The sequence below is a fragment of the Amblyomma maculatum genome, chromosome 4 (assembly GCF_055883805.1).
Source record: "Amblyomma maculatum isolate TAMU_Amacu chromosome 4, ASM5588380v1, whole genome shotgun sequence".
Taxonomy (NCBI): domain Eukaryota; kingdom Metazoa; phylum Arthropoda; class Arachnida; order Ixodida; family Ixodidae; genus Amblyomma; species Amblyomma maculatum.
Genome location: NC_139347.1, coordinates 47,486,174 through 47,505,912, shown reverse-complemented (window position 1 = coordinate 47,505,912; position 19,739 = coordinate 47,486,174). Strand labels below are relative to the sequence as shown.

Below are 19,739 nucleotides of genomic sequence, written 5' to 3'. Positions count from 1 at the left end.
TCTAATATTGCCAGACGTACGGTCCGGAGACTTTTGTCCCTATCTGTACATTGTTGATATTAAAGAGACGATGTTTTGCCTTTTCTGTTCGATCGAAACAACTGCCTAGACGCTTTTAATCGCAAGCAAATTTCCATTTTCAATTTCCACGCACGAATGAATGCTCTAGTGAATACTGTCTGTAATTCCAGACGTTCTTCTTTTGGTTGCCTCCTCCTGGCCAACTTATTGCGCATAATTTGAACTGTATCATCAATGGACCATTTCGCTGTTTTGCTTCATCATTGCTTCCTTAGAAGACAAAACACCAGCAGAAAATAAAGCCTGCTATAACCAAGGAAAACATCAGTGCCATGAGCGCCAAACAAAAATGCGATGCGCTTACTGAAGCCGAGACGGCGTCGAAGATTTCCTTCCGGACTTTCTCCTGGACATCTTCGTACTTCGCTAAAGCGAATGTGATATAGCTGAGTGCGCTGGACGTCGTATCGTACCTGAAATAAAAAGCAAGCAGTTTTCAGAACTTGGCAGCTGTGAACAAAGGGCGTATAAAGACGCGGCCCGTTCTGGCTGTAAGACGCGTTTTTTTTCTTTTTTTTTTTTTGCGATTTCATAACTCAAGGTACTGTGACAGATTTTCTGTTCTTGGGCGCCAAGATTACCTCGGAAGGAGACAGCAGCCATGAAATTAGGAGATGCCTGCTTCTGGGAAAGAGAGAAATGGTTAGCCTTGACCGCCTAGTAAAGAGCAGAGACATTAGTCTGCCAACCAAGATCCGTATAACCCGTGCTATGGTCTTTCCATTTGTGATGTATGGATGCGAGAGTTGGACTGCGAAAAAGGCTGACCGCCGAAGAATTGACGCGTTTGAATTGTGGTGCTGGCGAAAACTCTTAAGAGTTCCTTGGACTGCCAGAAGATCAAATCACTCGATATTGTCGACCATAAACCCTGACTGCTCATTGGAGGGTCAAATTCTAAAGTTAAAGCTCAGCTACTTTGGTCATCTGATGAGAAGAGAGGAGTCGCTGGAGAAAGATTTGATGTTGGAAAAGGTTGAGGGTCGCCGGAGAAGGGGTAGGCAGCGAACGCGATGGTTAGATGGCATTCTCGAGGCATTGCAGATGAAGCTATGTGATGTTAAGAAGATAGTGAGAGACCGGAAAGCGCGGCGTGACATGGTCCATAGGGTCACGAAGAGTCGGACACGACTGAACGCCTGAACTCAACTCAACTCAAGGTAGGCATAATTAAAACGCTGCTATGCTAAATTTACAAACAGACGGCGTGTTTAGCTCAACGATTAGTGTCGAGGTGTTGGCCGCCATTTACCTCTCAAAGGCGTTTTGAGTTTCGCCCGTGGACACCCGAATTGTTGGCAGCCTCTAATGCGTGTGTAATGCTAATTAAGTTCCAATTTATACGTATGTCGCTTTTATGGCCACCATGAGAAGAACGAGGGCAAGCCGATAGCTATGCAGCATGCAAGAGAGCCTAACAAGGGTTGAGCGGGAGCCTAAGATCGCAAGCCAAGCTTATGTTTCGACCTGGGGACTTGTTACTGTCTGGACAGCGCGATCCTTAGTGGCACACTTTATATATGATTTTGCTTCCGAAGCATAAAGCGAGGGAGGGAAAAAAAAGCGGAGGGTAAGGAATGAAAGAACATTTCCTTAGGTATGAACTTCTACGAACGTCGAACCGATGGTCAACAGGAGCAATTAGGGTCGCCAAAACTGACAGTATTGTGCACTGTGTCCAAAGGATCACTGGAATTGCTACATCATTTCAGCACTTCCACTGGAGCACCGTTTAGTAGAAAAGATCTGTGAAGCTCTGCTCCGGTAGGACATGCATTTCACTAAATTACTCGATGTGGTTTTTCAATTTTTACTTTCTTTCCAATTTTAAACTATAGCGATCGCTGTATTCTTTTATGTGGTCATACCCTGAAGCGAGAAGTGTGGCAGCGTTGACATCCACGTCTTGCTGGGTAAGTGCCCTATACTTGAAAGTACCTGTATGAGACAAAATAACAAAATGAGTTCAAATCCAAAATAAATTGCGATATGGCTCCATCAACATTAGCTCCAAAAACAAAACTCGCTGTGGGCTCTAGTTGCCGAAACTATTTACACTAAGATGCCTCTCTAGTTATGAAGACTTTACTGTCGCGCACGCATGTTCTGTGCTTCTAATATTATTGCAAATGTTTATTATGCTTCCTTCTTTTCTCGAATTAACAACGTTCACACCATTTCCATATCTTCTTAAGAAATAAAACTATGAAATCAGCCTGTCCTACATGAAGGTAGTGAGTATTTACTAGACGCGCGACCAGCAGCAGGTATCCAAAATTATCCTTTCGTTTCTCTCGCACACACGTATTGAGCTGCACAGGGGAACGTGTCTCTGGGCTGAATGATATGATGTTGAGAGTAAGTGCAAAGAAAGTGGAGTACGGTGCTGTTTTTTGCGCACTAAAATATGGGAAATACTATCACTTTGCACATACTGTGTTTTTCAGGCTCAACTGAACCTGGCCTCTCGGCTATTTTGCAGCATCTAGAGATTACTGTTCCACTAAGAAAGAAAAGACAGGGTTCTTTCAGTCACCATCTTTAACAAAAATATATGGTACACATCCGTACATTTTAGAGGAATAATACGTAAAATAGTGAAATTCTGAAGATTGACTTCGGAAGATCGAACTGTGGCTATGCTCATACCGGCTGCTTTATTGTGCAATTACGAATAAATTCACTCAAGTTACCTCACTAAAGGCTATATTTTTAAGCACTAACAACGCTTATTGCTTTCCGGGTCAAACTGCTTAAGGGTACGCATGGAACAAAGACTGCTTTTCCATTGACTTGTAGTGAGATGTAATGCTTCAAGCATTGTTTGGCGGGCACTACTATGTGCCAGTCAAGATGTTGGAGGTGGGAATTATTATGAGGTGCGTATACCTGTTCTTCCAGTCGTGTCATCCTGTCCAGCCAATGGGTCATGGCCCTCAGCGTCGAGCAGATATTGTAGCATGTCTGGTCTTCTCAGCTTAGAAAAAAAAGAAATTATATATATATATATATATATATATATATATATATATATATATATATATATATATATATATATATATCAGTGCACAAAGCGCGTTAGCTGCGCTTGTCAGAAATAATGCTGTAGACTGAACAATATTGTTTTGAAACGAGCCTAATAATGAGGACCAGGTAACACGCGCACACAATCGATATAGAAACGCAAATAACAATCTGTGAAATGCAGTAATGAGTGTTCGGTTTCCTGGTTCCTTTTTGAGCTTGGTTTAAACTTCGCAAAATAACAGAACTGCAAAGTAATTCGTATCAAAGCACTCGTTTATATTTTACGTGATAATTTGTAAAGACAATTTCAGGGCGACAACATAAGAACATTCTAGAGGGCACTTTATAACACTAAAGTGCAATGAGGCGAAAGCCATTATAGTGCGGTCAATCGAGCCCTCCACTACAGCACCTACATTTCCCTTTACTTCTTTCACTCTCGTCTTGCTTCCTTCCTTTATGGCATGGTACATGTGTCCGCCGAGAGTGCTGACAGATACTGTGTCTTTTCTATCCTGTATATCAATTTCAAACGCCGCTGGTGCCTGATGTACTAACGTCTCCTAACATCTCGATCTGTTTCTGTGTGATGTGTGGTGCGGCGTTAGAGGAAACGGCATATGAAAGGCGCCGCACGGACGCCTGAATCGGACGGCCGGAGGGGTCAGATTCGTATATGCATGAATCGTCTGGTGACGTCGCACCTGTCGTGATGGTACATCGCGCGCTCCTTGTCGAACACAACCAGCATTTCATTGAACGCATCGAAGCTCACTGGCGTTTTATAATTGGTTTACAGGAAAGTAAAGGCGCAGTATCTGTCACGTGGAATCCCCCTATCATCCTCACGATAGATAAGGAGAATTATGAAAAGCATTTCACGATCCGTGGCGTGGCGCAATTGGAAAAGCGGTGGGTTGGGGTGCAGTGGCAGCCACTGTAGTTGGGGATCCAAGGGATGGAAGCTCAATTCTCGGTGGAGACAAGGTTTATTTTTAACTCTCGCTCTCAAAAGCGTGACACCTCTTCTGACAACCTTCTGCTGAGAAGCTTCAGTCGACAATCTTATGTCGACAACGATGATGCATTAGCATTTCGCCCTGAAATGAAAATCATGCCATGGCGATTTACACGTGGTATTAGACCCGCTGTCCTAATGGTGAGCATGTTCAGCGACTGGTCCTTGTTTCTCGAAACCAGCAGCGAAATAACTACTGTTCACCTCTTTAATAGCTTGTTTCTCAAAACACAGAGCGCCGTGTATTCATTTAAATTCAGTCACTCTTCAAAAATATGAAGATAGTTGTTTAACATATTCGTGTGCAGAAAACTTTTTGTGCGCTAATCCTACTTCACCATACTACAGTCTCGTTCTAGAGCACACTACCGCGATAACAAAGCTGGGGCAAGCAAAAACGTTGGAATGCCACGTGGTCAAGTCTTTCGATTATGTGGCTTCTTATGCGACTGTTAACTTTTGCTTATGAGCAATGAGGACGGACGAAGGCAAAACCTGTTTGAAACCTATTTATGTTGGTTTGTAGCACCTGTTATAAAATTTTAGGGCTTTGATGTTTTTTTTTTTTTTTCTAGGTGTTAGCAGTGATGCATTTTTGTGTGTTGATTTCACAACCTTCGGTAGAGCTTTCTGAAATCAGTGTTTAGATTGTGAAGGTTTCATCGTGATTGTATTCTAGTGACATATCTCTTACGTTACTGTTATTATGGCTGTTTGCTAAAACAAAGATAGGCAGGCATTGTGCTAGTGGCCTTCTTTTACCCACAAAAGGAAGGAAAAACAAGCCTGACTTATGTACATGTCAGCAGTAAGAGTACGGTTCGCACAAAGCTGTCATTGAAAGCGTCATAATTACCGAAGGATTATTTCTTCTTAGTTCCACTATTTTTGTTGTCTCCTTCATGAGATCTTGAAATGAAAAATTGACAACCAAGGACGCAAACCAATAGAAGGGTTCGGTGAGCCTGCCAAACATGGTTGTGCATTCTGGAACAAAGATATCAAGAGATAGACATCAGTGTAGCAAGGCCAATATCAGCGGTAGAACAAGCCCAAATTCGCCGACGGTTCGGTTGTCGGCAGATAATTCCTAAATGATCTAATGGCAAGCAAGATATCTTTATCTCATTCAGAAGTAACATGTTAAACTGTATATGGCTCATATAATGCGCGCACTAACCAAGCGATGTTCTGCCTTACTGCATTTCAAGTTCTCTGAAAAGTTGAACGCCTGTACTTCTTTCACTGCATTAACGAACATCTCAACTTTTACTTTCAGAAACATTTTGTAATATCAGAGAAGGCCGATTTACCTAGATTTTAGCAAATTATTCGTAAGAAACATTGTCTATGGCATTTGTACCAATTACAGCGTAATAGCGAGTTGCAACGTTATCTTCATTTGATTAATTTTATTTTACCCTTAATAAAAATTGTACATCGGAAGCTAGAAAGGAAGCTGCAATGCACATCGTGAGCTCATAATAAAATAAAGCTCAAATAAAGCTCATTTAGTCCGCCTTGTTTACGTGAAGTCTTAAGCAATGTATAGTGTCTTTTCTTTTTTGTTCTTGTTGTTACTGCTTTTACCTTTAATTAGGAACCAGCCGGCTCAGAAACACATCAACGCGTCAGAAACATGGCAGGGAGAAGGAAGATAAAACTAACTATATGTGAAGCTCTCAAGAAATTAGCCGCGTGTATTCTGTGACCCGCCTTTCCACTTCAAGTTCTTTTCCAAAGCTGCTGAATTCTGAATAATGCTACCCTCCCTTTAACAAGAAAAACAAACACTTGCGACGCCGCGCACGGCCTCTCATACCTCTGTGTGCAGAAGAGATTGCACTTCGGAGGATTCGAGTCGGGATTCCTATACCAGCTGCAGTAACTCGAAATTAGCCCCAGTTTCGAGATTTGTATCCCCACCCTGGGTATCCCGTCTGCAAGTCCCAAGATGCTGAAGCCGATATCCACCACCTGCTGTGAAAATGTCCAACATAACCATTTTCGCTTTTATCATTGCCAATTAAATGCACCGTCATTGACATCGCTAAAATTATTATTATCATTACCTGCATAGTCATTGTTATCGCAACTATCATCATTATCCTTACCACTAACTGAATCGCAACTGTAAACGCCAGTATCTTAATTATCGCTATCACTAACTGCAGCTTCATTTTCTTTGCTATTATTATCCTTACACTGGACAAGGACAATGTGTCATTGTGGTGGACGTTTCCTGATCGCACTTTCAGTACACGGCACACATAAGCCAAAAACATTTTCCCTTAGCAGCAGTGAAGTTCTGGCGTTAAGCTTGTTTGTCGTGTCCAAGCTCCCAGAAGAAGAAAAAAAAAATCTTCAGGGCTTTCTTCCCTTATGGACAACAGCAGAGAAGTGAGCGACGGTCGCTGCAGAGCTGGGTGCGGGAAGCTGGAGAGCGGAGGATTTCGCAAATAAGGAAAGGATTGGAGGAGGCGACCTGGGCTAGCTAGACGGCGTGTTGCACCCCAATATGTACGCTCTCACAGAGAAGCACGTGTATGCCACAGGTGACAAGCCATTATAATCCATGTCGCGTTGTTGTTGTTCATTGTCTGCAGTTCCGCTTTTCCAAGCGCTCTCAATGAGGCATGCTGGCAACGGGCATGAAGATATAGCTGATCGTTCACACCCGTGTACAGGTACATTCGATTACTGTACATGATGAGAGTCGGATAGCCGCTCGTTTGCATCTGTCTCCGGTGCGTATTCAGAACCTACGAGTGATGACACCTCATTAGATGGAGCTCCTCGTACGTTGACTTTCCTTGAAACTGTGTTTACAGATCAAATTCTTGAGGGTTAGAAAAACATGCAAACGTGGGAAAGCGAGAATCTTCGCCAAGTGGGAAGAAAGGGGAATCTTCTGACATCTTGTTGCGAAAAGTGTGTTTGATTGTACACTACTTGTTGCTCGAGGGGACGTGATTTCTTTCCTATTTTCTTCATTGCCTGTGTTTTCTTCATAACATAGCCAATCATTGATTGGCTATGTTCAATGATTGGCTATGTTCTGCTCTCCCTAGTGATTTATTAGATGAATTTGTAAATTTATCTGATTGGGTGTTACTCTCCGAGGGCGGGGGCATCGTGTTTACAACAAGATGTTTTGATGGGACCGAGAGCTGCTTTCGTCCGTCAAACTACGAGCCAGTCAGATGTAAATATGTTTTCTCTTTGCATGTATATCTTCTGTCTGTTTATCAGTTGTTAATAAATAGCTAACATTGCCAGAAGTCTCCTCTTGTAATGCAATTGAGCAACCTCGAACCTATAATATATCTTCCACAAGAACCAGAGGGAAACTCAACTGCAGCTAACCTAGTTGGCAGCTGCCGCTAGATTGGCAATTTGGTGGTCTTGTGACGCCTCACAACCCACTGACCAGTCAGTTTCGGTTGCCACCTACCAACTACAAGGTGCCAGGGGCACGCTCATACTTTTGTAGCGAGAGCTACACTGGGCTACATGTTGAGCATTCTTTGGTGGCCGGCAGAGGCCAGTGTGCGCATGCTTCGTTACCATGGAAACTGGAGAGGAGCGGCAGGTGCAGCATGCGGTTCGCCATCGCAGCGGCCCCACTACAGTCACTGTAGCCGCGCGTGCGCTCCATCGTCGGAGCTGCGTGTGACGTCACGCGGATGAGCAGTTGTGTGCGCGTGCGCCATTACCATGGTAACCAGAGAGACCCCACATACCACAGTTGCGCCGCGCGCTTCGTCTCCGCAAGCCAATCTATTCCCCAAACCCCGCGTCTCATGCGCATCATTGAGCATGGAGATGAAATAGGTGGCTGTATCAGAACGTTTGACATCTATGTAGAGAAGGAGAGTCCAGCTGCTGCTAAGCGTCAGTATAGATAAAAGAAGATTAACTCTTCCGATCCTGAGGTTATCGCTTGGCACTTGGCTACTCAAGAAAGAGATGATGAGCTAAAGAAGGCGAAGAGAACAGCGGAGACGCCCGACTCTTGCTACATGTATCCAGGCATGGCCGAGCCATTTTGTTTTTCGCTCACGATACGACGCCACATCTTTTCTTTTTTGAGATGAAACCGCCAGTCTGTCGTCTTATAATACAAAATAGTAAGCACATGTGAGTAAAAACCTTAGGGAACACTTCATCTTAAGAGTATGGCGCGACAGTGTTCAGGTATCCGTACCATGGCGCACTTTTTTGTAGCCATGGACGTACTTGTTGGCACCATAAGATGTGTTTTAACTCAGTAGAACTATCGCAATTCCTTATTATATGCGAAGAGTGTGCGACTTTGGACCCATTGTTTAGCGGTTCCATAACAGCGCTTGACCATCCGCCGTTTTTTGGGTAACGTCATGACTACATCATGAACTTTCTCTATAAACGAGAATTTGAATACTGGTCTCCTTCCCAGATTTAGGAAAGCATAATTAAAACCAGCGACATAGGTAAAATGTAGTATACTTACGCTGTGATTATGACCAGAAGAAAGTAATGATCGGTCCTGGCCTATTACGTACCAAGCTTCGAAGAATATTGTAATGAGATGGCGATTTGATGGAAACAGGAGAGATCAACGTTTTCGAAGGGCAACTCAGAGTAGCAAGTTTCACAAGGATTTCATGTGTGTTACGCTCATTTTTCGAATGAAGAAATTGAAAATAAACGGACGAGGTGAGGCATGTACAACGTTCTGTTCCTGTGTTAATGTTCTGTGAGAGAGTTGCTAAACTTAGAAACCAAAATCGACCTGAAAACGAACATAATTGGTTTGCAGAAACGGTTTCAATAATAATGACGCATTCTTAATTTGCGAATTCAAAAGAGAAGATGTTAGTTATATTGACCCATTTCCAAGATCAGTCACTAGTTGCGCTCACACGTAGTGACATGCCTGTCCGGGATGAATAAAGAGAACAAAAATTGACCATTACGTCCTAATGTCTCCTAGTAGTAGTAAGAAAACTGAAAATTTAGAGAGAAACCCCACAAAAGCGCGGAAAAACGTACATTGTCGATAGGTTGGAACAGTCATGGAGGCAGAAAAACAGTTCCAACAAACAAGAATATCTTTCTCTATGTGAAGCTGTAGTGATATTCCGTATTCCGCTGAAGTGCAATAGAACGTGGAGCGTCATGCTGAGAAATGAAAATGTTACTCACGGCCAATTATATGGAAGCGCCCCGCCATTAGCCCTTTAAAGGCGTTCTTTGTGACGTTGACAAGAGTGTGCGGGTCAGGGTTTTCGAAAAAACGTTCATCAAGACCGAAGGACCCTCTGGCCACGTAGTCCATCGATAGCTCTTCGAACCTTGGCCGCATGTTGACTTCTCTGCCTGAATCGGCACACCCGCCTACGAACTTAAGGAGCATGTCCGTTTCTTCTTCAAGACTGCGCATCATCTGAAAAAAATATATATAGAAGGACAGAGCTGTATATCAATGTGTATTGCAGCATTAAAATACTCAATGCGATATTCCTTTTTAGGCTCTCACAAATAGGGGCTTCGAAAATCAGCACGACATTACTTTGAAGCTGAATTTTACGGATTGTGGGCGTATCAGAACAGCCGCGTTTAAAACCGGCAGTAAAATTAGGAGAACGCCGAGAGTTAGAATAAAAACGAAGCAATGTCACTAAACATATAACGAGGGGTTAAACTTCAGAATCATACCAGGACTATAACGGTCAATGAGCGGGAGGGCTCTGATACAATTCTGACCACCTGTATACTTTAAACATGCACCGAAATTTCAGAGCACCGATCTCACCACATGGCTTCTTCGTCGCACTGTAGCATTCACATTCATTTGGGTAAAAAGCCAACAATGCAGTGATTAACACACGCGTTCAGTAACAGAAGTGCATGCTAGGGTGGTTTTCATTGGCTGTGGGTGACCGGCGATTCCGGCCCATAGAAAATATAATACTGCAGGCGCACATTCAGGCAAGGAACAAGTCGAAGGAAGCTCTAATTCTTGTAATTATGTAATAAGTTGGCTATAAAGTTACGCGCTAGTTATGACCAATATGGTACGGTGTTTTAAGAATTAAATGCATGCTAATAGTAAAAAGGAAAATGGATTTCTCCAGAAACATTACAAGCTATAACACCTACCTTGTTTTCGACCAGTTGGAAACATGCATTACACTAAAAAAAAAAAAAAAAAAATCTGGAATTGTTTTTGTCCTCCAATGGATTGAATTAACTTGTGCTTTTCGTACTGAGCCTGAAATTACAAATTTCACAACAACTGCAAACGAGTATAAACCTCCCTTTTTTACTGTAGTGGGCAAGGAGCTGAACAGGTTCTTTTAGCTTTCAGTTCACTGCAGTCAAATACAGTTAAACAAGGCACCACTCTGGGTCGCTTCCTTCAGGCTGTCAAGAACTCGGCTCGATATGTTGTTCCAAGTGTTAATCAACAAATGCGCAGGCTGCAGGGATCCGTTTGCGCAGTGTAGCTTACGGTCTTTCCCGGGGAAAAATGCTGGGATCGACGAAGCAAGTTGGCATGTAGGGAGTAACGAGGTATAAGACCGCGCTACAAATCTGTTCAGTTCTGATTCCGAATAGTGATCATAGTGTACAGAACACGGTGACCAGGCAGAACATAAAGTGATTAGGTTTTCTGTACCTACGTGTGTGCAAAACTAAGGACCGAAAAGTGAACAGCGTGAGAAAACGGAACTAAAAAGAGAACGCAAGCAACTTGTACCTAAAGCACGCGGGCAGTCGACTCCAGGCATGTTCTCTATTAAACAGCGCCACAGCAGTAGGGAAAAAACTCGCGTTACAGCAAAAGAGTTAGACATCTCAATTACGGCCTGCGAGACCATTCCAATGCCTGCGTGACAGACACAAGCAGCATCAAATTTTTTTTCAGTTCAACCAAAGACTGATGTTTCACACCTCATCAAAACGAAGCCGCAGTAAACAACTAGTCTGTAAGAACAAAACCGAGGAAGACATCATCGAATACTTTCCCATGAAATCGGCGCGAGACATGACACCGTCACTAGCCCCTAACAAGGGTTAATGGGATCGTACGGCAAAATCTGGGCATCTGTCCCCAAAAAGAGACGGGGAAATGCACCTCGTGTAGTAAATATTTTGCAGTAATTCACTTTCTATTTTTCACTCCCCTTAACCATTTCTCCTTTGATCTTGCTTGATATTTGCCAGGCACAAAATACTGATGTATTGAGCGGTGCGTTTTTGTGTAGAATTAGCTCTTTATCCGCAATATCTTACAGTTCTGAAAAAGGTATCGGTATTAAGAAGCGTCTACCCCCGGTCGATGGCGCTCGGTTGCTGGTTGCTGGAGCAGTCACGTGCGGCGTGAGTAGCTAAATTCGTACCAACGAGAAATCACAATTATCTCCAGAATTGCGGATATCCGAGGAAAGCTTACGTAGGCTAGTTTGCATGATAATGGATGTAGCCCTGTGGCTGCCATCGAATGCACGGCTGTAAAACGCGACTTGTCTTACTGAGAGAAAGGGAGCTGCGATTAAACGCTTCAACTGCAATAAAAAATTTCAAAGTTCTGTTGAAGGTGGATGATGTTGATTTAGGATTTTCCTTAAAATGGTCTGAATAAAAACAATACATGATGCTCGCAAAGGATAAGATATATGCGTAATATTCGAGAATGTACCACACGAATTAGAGGAGAATCATACAGCTTAGCGATGGGGTCGATTGGAAGAAATGCTTAATAAAGGCACGCAAAACGTTTGAAAACGTCGAAAATTGGAAGCTATCTTAATGCCTGAAATAATAAAAGTCGCAACAATTGGTATTCCACAAATGACTCTTCTAATGATAAGAAAACCATGTGTTCTATGTGCAGCTACTGACTGTATTCTTTATACGTAATATTTATATGGTTACAGACTGGATGGATGAAAAAGATGGGGAACTTGGGGTAGCAGCATGAAGAAGTGTGTGTGTGTGTGTGTGTGTGTGTGTGTGTGTGTGTGTGTGTGTGTGTGTGTGTGTGTGTGTGTGTGTGTGTGTGTGTGTGTGTGTGTGTGTGTGTGTGTGGGTGGGTGCGTGTGTGTGTGTGTGTGTGAATGTGTGTGTGTGTGTGTGTGTGTGTGTGTGTGTGTGTGTGTGTGTGTGTGTGTGTGTGTGTGTGTGTGTGTGTGTGTGTGTGTGTGTGTGTGTGTGTGTGTGTGTGTGTGTGTGTGTGTGTGTGTGTGTGTGTGTGTGTGTGTGTGTGTGTGTGTGTGTGTGTGTGTGTGTGTGTGTGTGTGTGTGTGTGTGTGTGTGTGTGTGTGTGTGTGTGTGTGTGTGTGTGTGTGTGTGTGTGTGTGTGTGTGTGTGTGTGTGTGTGTGTGTGTGTGTGTGTGTGTGTGTGTGTGTGTGTGTGTGTGTGTGTGTGTGTGTGTGTGTGTGTGTGTGTGTGTGTGTGTGTGTGTGTGTGTGTATGTGTGTGTGTGTGTGCGCGTGTGCGTGCGTGCGTGCGTGCGTGCGTGCGCGCGCTCTGTTGTTTCGTCTGAGTAACGTTGCTTCACATGATCCCATCAAGAATGACACAATATTCATATGTACTGCACATAATATCTTATATACAAAGTGCTGAATAGGATACCTCTTGAGGGAAAGAAAGTAATATACGCTCAAACCAGTAGGAGCTTGGATTAAAAAAAAAAAGGATTAAAAGTGATAGCACTCATGGCAAATACGAAAGAAAAAAGAGGTACTTCATCTTCGCTTCAACTTAGTTTCAAAGCAACTTGAAGGTGGCAATGCGCAAACATTTTTCTAGCCAATTTTACCGGTTTCAGTTTGGCAGCAGAGAACAAGTGGGCTACGGAGCTTCGGATTCTTTTCCACTCGGGAGAACTCTCGTGCATCACCGACCTTCCCAGGACGGCGTGCTTCTGGTCGGCGATCATAAGAAACTGCAAAGAAAAGGAATGGGGGAATTCCTTTGCGCTCGCTAGAAGCATTTCTCTTTGACCATCACACACATGGCATATGCTGACTTACTGGGTTTAGGATTTGTTTATACTGTTTAACTTTCCTATGCGACTCATACAGTGAGAGACGCCGTAGTGAAATGCGCCGGAAATTTCGGCCACCTGGGGTTCTTTAACGCGCACTGACGTAGTACAGAATACTGCCGCCTTGCGTTTCGCCACATCGACACACAGTGGCCGCCGCTGTTATTAATTCCTGGTGTCGCGGTAAAGTAGAAATAAATAAAATAATTTTATCTTTATTACGTCTAATGTAACGAGGCTAAGATACATATGCGTCATTTGAGACGTCGTAAAAGCAGACCTATCGCTGTTTCAGGTTCAATGCTCGAATATTTAGAGGGTGCCGATATCTCGGAACATTTATAGTCACCATAATCATTCGCGCCGGCTGCAGCAGGGATCTTGAGGAAGGCAATATTCGGAAATGTCTGCGTACAGCACGATGTAGGTACCCGATCACTGCTACTAGCAGTCACTGAAAACACATTTGCGTAGCCCTAGTCTACGTATTGCGCTACGCCGCTCCAGCTTACAACGGCTTTCTAAGTCCACGCAAGAATTTCTCGCGAACTTAGCGCGATATTATTTATTTCCGGTCAACTCGCACAGGAGTGTTTGGCTGTTCTTATCCAAAATGTGCCAATGGAGAGGCTTAAAGGCAGAAAAGAGAAAACTCACTGCCCTGTTCGTTACTCACTGGAGTGTTTTTAGACATCAGCTCTTGCCTATGATATCAGCAATTTAATTTCGCAGTTTGGTTCTTTCCAGGAAATCTGAAGACAGCCGAATATTTAAGCGATTTTCACAGCTGACTCTTGCCGGTGCCAGAGCTGTTCCTTGGGCGGTGCTTTCGAAATCATTTATTACCGTCACAATGAGCTCCACTGTCACCTTCTTTAAATTATAATGGTTTGGGTTTTGTAACCGGGCTTCTTTCTCATTTCCTTAATGAAATCTCTCTATTCATGAGACAATTCCCAGGTGTTCAGCCGCTGTTTTGCCGCGATTGTTTCCATCTCTGTGTCTAAATATGGGCGACTGCTGCAGAGACGCGTGCGCAGCTTTTGAGCTTGTCTAGGAGATTTAGGCTGGACATCAAGAAAACGAAACAAATGCCAAGTGATTTATCATTGGAATATTTAGGCAAACACGTTAATACTTTGCACATGCGAAGAACAGCATGCACGCATTAGTCGCAGATGCATCTGGGTTCTCATCACACACGACCAAACCAGGTAAGCACCATGCACTGTCAAACTTACTACGAAATAAAAGAGTCAACAGCGGGCCAGTTTTGTACGGGGTTTTGCCGTGAACGAGAGCCCGGGTGAGGTGGCAGATATTTTCGAAGCGATTGAGATAAATTGGTACAACGATTATAGTAATCCCTTGAAGGGCATATTTTTAGTTCCATCCTGAACTCTAAAGGCGAAAACATGTATTAGCAATGTTCATGTAAAATCCTTACATGAACTATATATATTGACGGAATGCTGGCAATGTCAGGCCGTTCGTCCCATTCGCGTTGAGATATCCCTGTAACACTGATAATGCCCTTTCAGCTATCGTTTCCTCATAGATTAAGGGTTAATCCTTCGTGTACTTAGATCAGCAGCATGAGTCAAGGTCCCTTCGCCTCACGGCACCATGTAAAACATTTCACAAAGTCCTTTCGCGGCAAACATCTTCCTGTTCGGCGACCGCTATGTAGCGGCCGCTGCAGTGCTTGGTTCGCGCCTATGGCAGTGACTATACAGCTAATATGGCGGTGGAGCAAGTCCGTAAACCCTGCGTATGCGCAGATTGCTTGGTGAAGTTCGTCTATTCGCGCGTGTTTGCATGCGGCGTTCGGATTAACTAAGCAGGTGCCTGCGGGCACTCCTGTGCATTTTCATCTTCATTCTTTTTTCATTCGCAATAGCAAACACTTATATCTGAGTCATGGCTTCCAGGCACTGTGGGGAGGAGGATGAGATTAATGGTCTGATACACCATGTCCTCCGGCTCTCGTAAAAAGCAAAACAAAAACTGGTCATAAATATCTTCGCTATGAAAATAGCTTTCAAATCCCGCGCACTTTCCTTCCAGAAAGAGAAAAAGGAACGGGATCTATAACATCAGCTGAGCCCATTTAATATAAGCTAGCGCCCGCTGAAACTCTAACATTGAGCCCCATATATTTTGAAAAATAAAAAAAAAATTAGGAACAAGCTCTTGCTCTCAATGTTTCGAAAGTAATTGCCTCCTTCATCGGTCAAACTATTTTGCCGAAAAACAGAGGGAACGCAAGCAAGAGAACTCTTGAAAATACCGCTCTGCCCTGCGCTTCTGGCATTCATCGCGGCCTACCTAATTTGGAACAGTCCTTTGAGGTATCTGAAATTGCCCATAACCCGTGCCAATGTGAAGACATGGTAACTTGTTGTTTACTGCTCCGGACGACTTGCATCTGAAGTCAATGTACTCCCTAGTATGTTGTTCGAACGTCCTCGAGTACATTTGTAAGTTGCTAAAAGCTTAAGCAGCCCACTCTCAATAAATGACGTTAAGTGGCATACTCTATCCAATTAAATCGTCATCTCTTGCCTCTTTCATGGGCATCACTAAGGTCTAAAAAGTAGCCAACGTTTATCGAAGGAGAGCCTGATAATTTCTTCATTTCCTTCAATTGCAGTTCTGATTAAAAAAAGAATCTTTTCCTCAAATGTTAAACAACGATAAGCGAAATGCATAGGGTCGTCGTACTTACATCATCATCATCATCATCAGCCTGATTATACCCACTGCAGGGCGAAGGCCTCTCCCATATTTCTCCACTTAACCCGGTTTTATGCTAGCTGCATCCACTTGACCCCTGCGAACTTCTTAATCTCATCCGCCCACCTAACTTTCTGCCGCCCCCTGCTACGCTTTCCTTCCCTTGGAATCCAGTTTGTTACCCTCAGCGACCATCGGTTATCCTCTCTTCGCACTACATGTCCTGCCCATGTCCATTTCTTCTTCTTCGTACTTACACCACGATCTATAAAGTTCTGGAAGTTCCGGATGAAAACATACTCGATGAAACCGAGATCCTTAAGAGCGATGAAGGGCACGTCACCATTGTAGAACCTGGAAGTGAATATGCTGTTAGAAAATAATTGTCCCTCCGGAGAAGCTACTAACAAAATTTGCGGGTAAATCTTCAGTTAGCCGCGCAGTACTACCAAGCAGCTCGCCAGAAAATTTTGCCCATGTTTTAAAGTTAGACATTAGCTGGGCACACATGAATATCAGCAGTAGCACATTTAGTATGATGATGCAAGCAGTTTCATTATTTAGTCGGTTAAACGTTTTGTATCTGGAGAAGAACCTCTGTATTTGAACTGTGCAAAAAAGGCGGCATGATTTATAAACATACGGGCACACTCTTTGTTGATGCTCGTGTTGGACTATCACATTTATGCCGTTAGAACTGCTGACACAATGCTGACACAATGAAGGGTTCTATACATCATCTACTCAGCGTTAACCACCGTTCTTAGATATCTAAGAACGTTGGCGTTAACATAGTATAGCTCATTGTTGCCAAAGAAAACTGGAATCAAGGCAAACATTAGTAATCAGATTTCCTTGTCGGATTATTTTTCAAAATCATTCATATAAAATTTCCGTGAATATTCTAGTGGAACGTTGTGTCGAATTTTTTTTTATTACAATGGAATAGAAGTACAGTCATCAGCACGTCTATCTAGAGCGCTCAAACGGGGTGTTCTTGGCTGCGCTTGCTATGCCTAACACCTGGGTTGAGCCTGCATCTAACCATATGCCGCCGTAATGGTCATACTGCTTGTTGTGTCACCGCCCTGCCTGTTTACAGCCATGATCGCCAAAGATCGCTGGTGAAGGCGCAGTAGTCCGCGAAATAAAAAGTCGATATATAACAGAATTACTTGCAGCTAGATGTGCTGGCGCATATTCGGGAAGATCTCGATAAGCCAATGATAAAATCAGACAAGATATCATGCTGAGTTTGGTAGGCACAAATTCATTACTGCGCACTTGCTATAGCCAGTAATGCCATGATATGCCATGCAAGATTTCGAAAATGCTCTAGATTGCAAAAATTTCAGCACGCAAAATTTTTGCCGAGACTTAGTACGCCTCGACTTCACTTTCACAGCCTGCATCGCCGATCGTGGATGATTGTGCATTGAAAAGGCATGGAGATAAACAGCAGGTAGTGTAATAAGGGCGGCGGCTCATACTCTGGTACAGGCTGTATTAAACAAGGCGTCACCGGTAGGATTTCGCGCTTGCAGTAAAAGGCAGCCCGCTCGAGCGCTCTAGACAAACGTGATGTAATCACATCAAAACATCTCGCAGTGGTACTATAGTTAAAATAACTTCGTCGATAATAACGTAATACCCATTTCAACGACCTTATTTTCGAGACTAAGTGGCCGGTTCAAAAAATGCAGTGAAACGTATCACCCGAAGATGTCACCATATTCTTGAAACCACTTCTCCAGCGCCTTGTTGGGCCCCTGTTTCGAGAGAAAGAGAAGTACAGAATTTTCTTTTTTTTTTTCTTTTGCAGGGGAAGCAAAGTGACAAATTTTACACTCATTGTGTTCTAAAATAACGTCCCTACTACAGCTATATTTTAATTCAAATATATATGCTTGGGTGAACAAGTATACCGCCGTTTTAATACCTTAAACTTCCTTTATTGCTGATTTTGGATGGTTTCTAGGAATGAGAGCACGCTAGGCAATTCCTCGACTCCGCAGGACGCTCCTCCAGTTATCATCTTTTACGGCGACTGGTGTCGTCTCGCAGGCCTGCCGCTGAAGTTATTTCCTCTGAGCTGCGCGGAGCAGGGTCACTCACTTGGTGCGTGGCGATGAACTGTTTTTCTCACAGACTTTTTACTGTGCAAGGCAATCATAACGCATAAGTCTGGAAGAAACACTGAATTCTTAACACGTAGAATGTTCCACACTTGGATCACTTCCGACCTTACGCACCCATAGTATATAAATCGCAGACTAAATGAAGCGACGCCTCAAAAAACGTCATGGTTATGTCGAGGCATTCAGTTTTTGCCATTTCACTGGAGTGATTGAATATATATACGCATGCGTAGTGCAGCGCTTAGGAATGTAGTGTTACCGGCCGCTTGTGAAATCGGCTCTCAAGAAGATTCCACAGCCTTAAAAACTTCCACTTAAGGTGAAGGACCGTGACTAAGATCTGCACGCAAATAGAGAAGCAAAAAGAAACAAATACTAAAGAGGCTTAACTGAAGCAAGCTGACAATTCAAAAATGACGGTTTTAGCAGGGATGCAACGTTCTGGCTGTGTTCTTCGTTCTGTGAATAGCGACATGGTTGTGGTTTTAAAGGGCGTACAGTGGATTCATAAAGAAAGTAAAAAAAAACAAAAAGCATGGCCTGTCGACCGGCTTCTTATTCAGTAGTGCAATATTTACCATGGAGCGGTATTCTAGTATGTTTCCCCATATGAGGCTTGGCTTTGGACCCGGAATACCAAGGTTCTTGAAATACGAAAAGTGATACCAACGCCATCTTGATACAGGAAAAAACAAACAATGCAAGCATCCCATTACTCTTTCAGAATTCACGAAAGAAGGCAAGCTGCAGTGTCTACATTTTCTTTTTCTCAACGGCTTAAAAGACTTATCTTATGTTAGAAGCGAGAAGCAAAGTTGAAGAAAGCAGCACTGTTGCACGAGGAAATGTTATTAAAACAACAAACTGTCCCGCTCTTCTTTGAAAATCGACAATCAACTTACATGATCACGGTAATGATCGAGATCGCAATAATTGCAAGAACCGCAGCTGTCAACATCATATTTCTCTCGATGGTCCCTTTGAGGCACTGGAACGATGTGATTGTATCCGGTGTTTGAGAATCGCTTCGAGGGAGGCACCAGTAAACACCAATTGTACGGCGAGCACCTTCAGCGATACTCTTTGACAAGTGTTTGCCTTCCTTCTCCCAAATCTTGATAGCTGCAATTCCTGGCAGCCTCCGCTAAAGTGTAGCAAACAGGCGGACAGATTTATCTGTGTAGCACACCTTTCTGGAGATAGTGTGAGGTAGAGACGTACGAGATAAATATTATCCAGGAGAGCGCCTGTCCAGCGCTTCCGCATCGATCGTGGCGACCAGCGGAGTTATAACGTGACTACACGCCTTTAGGCTTGAAACGTAATTATATTTTACAAACGAAGTTTCTTGTACATGAATGATATGTGGGATTTAGCCACCACCAAGAAAGTGAATTCTAATGTCTGTTTCCCTCCTTCGCCGTTGAAAGCAAGAGTGATTATGCCAAGGAAAAAAGCTATGTTTTAAATTAGTTCTTAATTCTGCTCTTTCTTGAAGGCAGTCTAACAGTGATAGGTATATACCAATGTGTTTCTCGTGCACTACATGGATCTACACAGTAGTTTAATCAGAATCGGCTGCGACTGAAAAACATGCTCTTAAGAGTGGCCGCGAATGGAAATGACAATTTCTGCAAAGAAAAAATGTCCGCAATGAAAGAATGAAAAAAGGAGCAGAATAGATATCATGTTAATAAA

General features: G+C 43.3%; 1 protein-coding gene across 1 annotated transcript in view; it reads right to left on the bottom strand.

The window, feature by feature from the left end:
- The window catches only part of LOC146190937 (cytochrome P450 3A17-like), a 42,019-nt gene extending 23,017 nt beyond the window's left edge, over positions 1 to 19,002 (bottom strand). The window contains exons 1-8 of the mRNA XM_084600260.1: positions 18,944 to 19,002; positions 18,620 to 18,716; positions 17,620 to 17,672; positions 16,161 to 16,257; positions 12,940 to 13,065; positions 9,314 to 9,554; positions 1,950 to 2,019; positions 386 to 494 (exon numbers count right to left, since the gene is read on the bottom strand). Of these exons, the coding sequence (XP_084456386.1) occupies positions 386 to 494; positions 1,950 to 2,019; positions 9,314 to 9,554; positions 12,940 to 13,065; positions 16,161 to 16,257; positions 17,620 to 17,672; positions 18,620 to 18,716; positions 18,944 to 19,002 (852 nt within the window). The remainder of the gene's footprint in view (positions 1 to 385; positions 495 to 1,949; positions 2,020 to 9,313; positions 9,555 to 12,939; positions 13,066 to 16,160; positions 16,258 to 17,619; positions 17,673 to 18,619; positions 18,717 to 18,943) is intronic.
- Between the last annotated feature and the right edge of the window lie 737 nt (positions 19,003 to 19,739).